General features: G+C 36.0%; 1 protein-coding gene across 1 annotated transcript; it reads left to right on the top strand.

The window, feature by feature from the left end:
• The first annotated feature begins 1,524 nt into the window (after positions 1-1,524).
• Positions 1,525-7,457, top strand: LOC120634910. Its single transcript, XM_039905793.1, has 4 exons — positions 1,525-1,638; positions 2,872-3,090; positions 5,722-5,891; positions 7,149-7,457. The coding sequence occupies exons 1-4, from the start codon at positions 1,576-1,578 to the stop codon at positions 7,402-7,404; spliced, it is 708 nt and encodes a 235-aa protein (XP_039761727.1). The 5' UTR covers positions 1,525-1,575; the 3' UTR covers positions 7,405-7,457.
• The last annotated feature ends 492 nt before the right edge of the window (positions 7,458-7,949 follow it).

Raw genomic sequence — 7,949 nt, 5'->3', positions numbered from 1 at the left:
CCTATTATATGAGCGTTCATGATTAACCGATGAACCAAGCTTAAATAAACAAATAATAATAAATATACAACGACAATTCACACAGCGCCATCTAGGCCCAAAGTTAGCGTAGCTGGTGTTATAGTTAATAAGATAATTGATAAATGTTTTTATGAATAATGCACTAAAAAAACATACATAAATACTTATAATACACAGATAAACACACGGACACTGAAAAACATTCATGTTAACATTCATGAAATAAAAATATGTTATTTAATTGAAAAACAGGACTGGCCGAATAATTTCCTAAGTATGGTGCACCTTATCAAAGTAGTTATTATATTACGTTTGAACACAAGTTATTTGATCATAAGTTGCCTGCTTACCACAGATTAAATAATAATAAATAATCTATTTACAAAACATCTTTCGCAAACCCGCCTGCCAAAGAGGTCTCCATGATGTTCTCAAAGGCATGTGAAGTCTACCAATACGCACTTGGCCAGCGCGGTTGACTACGGCCTACACGATTCTTAATCTGGAAGGAGACCTTGGAAGAATATAGAATCTGGAAAGTACCTTGCCCTCAGTGGCGTGCACAGGTTCTTCGGCCAGGGTATGCATAAAGCAGATATATAGCTTAAAATAGAAACATTCCCCTCCTATACGAGCTATATAAAATAATTTGGGTATGCAATGCTTTTGTGCTTGTTTGTAATGCACGCCACTGCTTGCCCTGTGTGTTGATGATGATAATACTGGACAATCAAAATTCTTGGTCAAATATTGTATTAAATACCCAAAGATGATAAGCCTAGTGGGGGGAGGGAGGTGAAGTGCATTCTACGCAATGCATATCACTGGTTTGACTTTAACGGTGAAGAAAAACGTTTCATTTCTCGCCTTTGAGTATATTACCGAGTTCTCTGTAATGTTCGCAAAGTGTGAAGTCCACCAATCCGGAAATGGCCAGTATGATGAAATACTGCCTAAACCGGGCTTGTAGTGGACGATGATAAATAAATAAATATGCTACGACATTACACACATCGCCATCTAGCCCCAAAGTAAGCGTAGCTTGTGTTATGGGTACTCAGATGACTGATCAATATTTTAATGAATAATATACATAAATACTTATAGTACAGACACTGAAATACATTCATGTTCATCACACAAACATTTTTTCAGCTGTGAGAATCGAACCCACGGCCTTAGACACAGAAAGCAGGGTCGCTGCCCACTGCTCCAATCGACCGTCACAATGTCAAAATGGGTCGGTAATGATGATACCGGAGAAACAAATCCACACGGCTAAATTTGAGGTCAAAAGTTGTACTTAATACCCACGCGAAACCGGGGCTCGACAGCCAGTTAAATACATGAAAATTAATCCTAGACACGGAAAGTGAACCGAAAATTTAATTAGCGAAATCTGAGCGAAAGATATTAAAATCCGCATAAAATTAAACCTCTTAATCAGGAACTAATTAATCCAGTTAATTAAATTTATTGAAGCGAACATTCAATGAATTACTTTTCAATCCAAAATTTACGTAGCAGACGCCGCGCAGCTGGAATCAAACAAAAATGGCGTCCGTAAAATTATTTTTGGATATTACATCAATCTCTTTTATACTTTTACTGAGTCTTGTAAGTATGGGGTGGGTATAATAGTTATTTATTATTTATTTTACACCACTACCCAGTGAGGAATATAAAGGAAGAAACACCGAGTGAAGTAGAATACAAATATCTGCCACGCAACCTTAGGATTAAGACAAAATGAGCGATAGCAAATAAACCCCTTATTTGCTATCGCTCATTTTACAATTATTACGTACACTATATAACGTACAATTATTATAAACCTACATTCAAAAAACTAAATACGAATAGATAAACAAAAATTGCACATTTAATAAAAATATAATAAAAAAAAAATATTATTATTATTATTATAATGCCCCAAACCCTAATTAAACCCCTTCTCACTGTGGGCAACCCTGCTCTGTAGTGGGCCGGTAGTGGGTTGACATGATGAATGATCTTAGAAATGTCTCTCAATAAGTTCAAAGTTTATATAAAACGTAAGCTTACAGAAAAAACACATTATAATATTAAGCATTACTTAAACGATAAAAAAGCTTTGGTGTGAATTGCTCTAGCTTCATAGCTTAATATAAATTTACTGTAAGATGGTGATAACAAAACAAAAATTTACCCGGCTAAGTTTGTTGCGGGCTCTTCTTAGACCAGGGCGCGTTTGGAACCCTCGTAGCTTTAGGTTTAAGTTGGCGAACGAAGTTATCACCATCCACTTACAATTATGTAAACATATATGTATGAACGCTTCCCTTTGATAGGTCTAAATAAATAAAGAAATTTTGAATTTGAATTTGAATGCAAATAATTATCAATGATACGCTAACATGCTTCAACGGTGAAGCAAAACATCGTAAGGAAACCAGTATTGCTGAGACTTCTACATTATGATCTCTGACTGACGGTCGGCCGACTGGCGCAGTGGGCAGCGACCCTGCTTTCTGAGTCCAAGGCCGTGGGTTCGATTCCCACAACTGGAAAATGCTTATGTGATGAACATGAATGTTTTTCAGTGTCTGGGCGTTTATCTGTATATTACAATTATTTATATGTATTATATTCATAAAAATATTCATCAGCTATCTTAGTACCCGTAACACAAGCTACGCTTACTTTGGGGCTAGATTGCGATGTGTGTATTGTAGTAAAAAAAAAAAAAGGCATGTAAAGTTAACCAATCCGCGCTTGGCCAGCACGGTAGACTACGGCTTATAACATTCTCATTGTGGGAGACAAGTGCCCAGCAGGCCCAAAAAGCGTTCATAATATTTTAAATTCCAGACACAGCAGAAAACCGAAGCTGCCAGACGTGATTCTTCGAACCCTCTGTCTTTATTGACCAAGAAGTTCCATCATCATGAGCAACCCGTTATTCTCATACTTGGTAAAGATGCTGTACTCAAAACAGACCGAAGTAATGTGAAAAAAGCTTTATCACCGGAAGATAGTGATGGGAGCGGAACTGTTCATCAGTTACATCATTTGTTGGGACATGATCAGGTATATAATTTACAAACCCAACCGCGGCTTCGTTCGCTTTTTGTTTCAGTTTGCAAAAACGCCGGAGTTTTAAGTTGACGTGTATATGTGTCTGTGGAATCGTAGCTCGCAAATGGTAGCATTTTAACAGGTTTTTATTTGGTTTAAAAGCTGAATTAGTTTAGTGTTGAAAATCGGCCCAAGATCCGCCATTTTGTAGCGGATTTAATTGACAAGTAAATTGGATTGATTACTGGTGCCTGGGACTTAAGGAATTATTTTTAATTTAGCTTTTTAGTACGTTCCCTTTGTGTTCGACAACGTCTTGGATCTATTCGATCTACAGTAACTCTACGCCTGCTCTAAGCAATCCATATTAATATTATTAATGCGAAAGTATTTGTTTGTTTTTCCTTCCTTCACGCCCTAACTAAGCAACCATTTAGCTCGATATTTGGCATAGAGTTAGTTTAAATGACGGGGAGTAAAATAGGCTTCTTATCCCAGGAAAACAAACGGTTCCCAATAAACGCGGACGCAGGTAAAAATAATATAAAGATAAACAACCAGACACTGAAAATATTCATATTTCTCACACAAACATATTAAAGTATTGGGAATCGAACCCACAGCCATGGACTCAGTAAGCATGGTCACTGCCCACTGCGCCAATTGATTGATACTTCTAGTTCACAAAACTATCAGTTTAATTTTCTTATTCCTTTTTTTGTTTTGAACGTGAATATGACAACCGAAACATTACCTAATTGGCTTTCGAGGGAGTTTATTTACTGTCTCTGAAACTAATCTGTGAATCGCTAATAGTTTTGAGTAAACCACTGCCATAGTTTTACTGAAAGAAATCAGATACAGCCCTAACATCATATGCAATATTAAAATCAACTGGCTTCTGTCACTTTATTAGGTACGCGTCGGGTAAGTGTCGGTCTTTTATCTTCAATATGGATGTCATAAGTATTGAATTAGTTTATATGTGCTTCTTACGATTTAATCTATTTCAAAATTCAAAATTCAAAATTCATTAATTTCAAGTAGGCCTAATACAAGCACTTTTGAAACGTCAAGTCTGTCTGTTTGTAGTGACTCTACCACCGGCTCGGAAGGCAGATTCTACCGAGAAGAAGCCAGCAAGAAACTGAGCAGTTGCTCTTTTCCAACATCAACAATTTACATTTTACATTTTAACATTCATTTTTCTATCTTGTGAGAGCTGAAAGCGGAGCCGGATGCTTCCAAGCAACCTTGTCATTAAAAAATTCATCAATTGTATAGTAACCTCGCTGTAATAAATGTGTTTAAACAAATTCTTTAAACTTGTGCATAGGCAGGTCCAAAATCACCTTAGGAATCATATTATAAAAGCGTATATTCAATCCCACAAATAACTTCTGTACCTTTCGCAGACGATATGCAGATGACACTAATTTATGACCATTTCTTGTAAGTCGACTGTTTGTGTCCACTTTTTGTTTATAAAGACTAATATGTTGTCTTACAAATACTATATTGTTATAAATATATTGTGAAGCTACAGTAAGTATGCCTATTTCTTTAAACTTCTCACGGAGGGATTCGCGTGATTTAAGTTTATATATTGACCTTACAGCTCTTTTCTGCAATATAAAAATAGTTTCGATATCAGCTGCTTTACCCCATAACAAGATTCCATAGGAAATAACACTATTTACATGGTTTATGAAATATACTTATGCACCGATCAACAAATTTATAGTATACATTGGAGAGATTAACTAGGTCAATGTTGTACTACGAAAAATATCACTTTGCAGAGTCCAGAATTTCTGCTCAAAACCTTTAGTTATCACTTTAGGCTATCTAATGCCGGGCCGTTTAAAATTGAGTTCACAAAAATAAAATTTATTTTGCTGCACGAAAATTCAGCGTATCCAAAACGTGTCCCACTCGTTAGGTAAATATTTTCGAGATCAACATTCATTGGGTATGGGCGTCGTAATTAAAAACGTTTTCAAACTGTCCGGCAGTAATCAGTTGGAGCTCTCATGATTGAAGTGACGGTTAAAGCTAACTATTTAAAAAAAATAACCAGTTTGTAATTCCGTCCGTTCATTTCTTTGACGGCCGATTGGCGCAGTGCACGGCGATCCTTCTTTCTGAGTCCCAAAGCCGTGGATTCGATTCCCACAACTGCACAATGTTTGTGTGATGAATATAAATGTTTTTCAGTGTCTGGGTGTTTATCTTTATATTATATGTATTTATGTAGGTATATGTTATATATAAAATTATTCATAGGTTATCTTAGTACCCATAACACAAGCTACGCCTACTTTAGGACTAGATGGCGATGTGTGTATTGTCGTAGTATATTTATTTATTTATAACTGGTAGTTTCCACGTATTTGTTAGTAAGCTTCGGCCGTGGCTAGTTACCCTATCGATAAAGACGTGTCACTATGCGATTGTCTATCCGACATCCCAACCCTCTTTTAGATGCGGCTTCTTTTTACTCACCCAACCTTAGCGCCACACTCAACAAGAGGAGGCCTGACATATAATACTCGACCCTGACTTCTTCTTTTTAAATTTTGTATTAACATATCTCGGATAAAATATTTTGTTCAATTTACTATTTTTGTATTCATGCCTAAGAATAAAGTGAAACAACACAAAAAGAGTACAACGAAACCGTTTCATCGAGATGAGGAAAAGAGACAGCGGTTCAAAGTTCAGAGCGAGAAAGAAGAGAAGGTATCGCAAAAAGAAGACAGAGATGACTTACGGTCACCCATCGTGAAAAAACTGCTGAGAATCTCAAATAGGTAACATCCTGATGAATTCATTATTATTACTGTATAAAGACAGGGTCAGAAAAAGAGCACCAGCCTATGGTGCTAAAATGTAAAACGAGCACCAAGCGGCCGCATAATATAACCTTGTTTTGGTGTCTTGACATTATATTTTAATTGAATAGATTAAGCGATCCCTGATTTCCCAGTGGCTATTTTCGATTAGGTGCCCGTTCTGACCAGGTTGAGTCGTATTTTCTGGATTGCTAAAATACAGCATAGATTATTCATGATCCGCAGTAGTTCATGACTATTCTCAGAGATGGCGCTAATATATTTTTGGATCACAATAGTGTAAATTCGAGTGTGGTGACTTGCATTCCAGTACGTATTCTCAATGACTGTCACAAAAAGCTATGCTACTATGCTACAAGGTAAAATTGACGGTTGACGGCCGATTGGCGCAGTTTGTAGCGATCCTGCTTCTGAGTCCAAGGCCGTGGGCTCGATTCCCACAGCTGGAAAATTTTTGTGAGATTAACGTGAACATTTTTCAGTGTCTGGGTTTTTATGTGCATATTTATGTAAACCTATTATTCATAAAAAAATATTCATCAGTCATCTTAGTACCCATAACACAAGCTACGCTTACATGGGGCTAAATGGCGATATTGTAGTAATATATTTATTTTATTTGAAAATAAATTAAAATATTAAAGGTTATTTAACATCGGCAACAGTGGGCGAATCACGACTCGCACGCTCGCGGCGGTTGGGTTCGCACAGTGTAATGTCAATTTACAGAAATAACATGGTTATTAATTTTTTGTATGAAATTAATTATTACTGAATTTTGTTATAAGTTTTAAGATAGGAACTACAAGGCCGCGAGCTTTCTGGTATTGTGTATTTAGCCGTGTATATTACATACCTCACAGAAATAGGAACAAATAGAAATCGTGAACTCGACTAACATTAAAGTATCATAAACCACTCCACTTTAGAAGAGTGTTTCCCGAAAAGTCATTGCATTGACAGTAACCGAATTTACCTCTAATATTCTAAACGTTAACCATAATATGGGGAAAATGAAAATGTTTGTTAGCTAGCAACATTACGCGGGTGTGAGGCGATACGTGCGCCGGGAATTTTCGATTTTTTCGGACTATTTATTCATTTATTCATTATTGCACAATGCACTGCATGCAATAATTAATGGGTTGAATGAAGGGTTCTGTATTTTCTTAATTCTGTGACATACCTATTCATTACAATAATTCTCTCTAACAGTCTACGATGCGAAGCAAAAGACGAATGCGAAGATAAATGCAGTAACAAATTTTTGGGGAAACTGAAAATTAAATGTAAAGTGAAGTGCAATTACAAATACGACTGTGAATCAGAAGAAAAAGAAGAAGAAAAGGAAGAAAAGGATCCGTGTGATGACAGCAATGGCTCTTGCAACTCTGAGGAGACAGGGATAAGCACAAAAGGTGTAACTTGGGTCACCTGGGTTACTAAAAAGCCGAAATGTAAACGATGCTAGATAAATATAATGTGAATTAAAAATAGTAAATAATAATAATAATCTTTATTGAAAGGTATAAACCCAGTTATTAGAATATAAAAAGATAAATTAAATAACAAAATAATAATAATAAGTAACAGTATTGCAATATAAAAATATTGCAAACTCACGTCCGTCATAATAATAATCATTAATTACATAGTTCGTCATAGTTTATGGGTTTTCTTATACCTAACCTTTACAAAATCACTACAGTTTATTTTCTATTTGCCTCACGGTGCACCGAAAGCCAGTGCTTGAAAATCGAGCAGTCCAGACCCTCTGCCAACGTGCTTAGGATTTCATTATCGGAGGCTCGCAAACGACTCCAAAATGTTGCTATTCGCGATCTCATGATCGCAAAGAAAAAATAGCTATTGATGTTTTATTTAGAAGTCAATTGCGACCTCGTCTAACTACCTATGATAAGTTTCCTCTTAGATCAGAATCAAAACTGATATTTAAATTAGTTAGAACATATTTTAGATTAATAGAATAAATATCTGTACATAACTAACAGAGCG

The sequence above is a fragment of the Pararge aegeria genome, chromosome 25, assembly GCF_905163445.1.
Source record: "Pararge aegeria chromosome 25, ilParAegt1.1, whole genome shotgun sequence".
NCBI lineage: Eukaryota > Metazoa > Arthropoda > Insecta > Lepidoptera > Nymphalidae > Pararge > Pararge aegeria.
The sequence above is the reverse complement of the archived record's forward strand: the minus strand, read 5'-3'. Positions and strand labels throughout refer to the sequence as shown.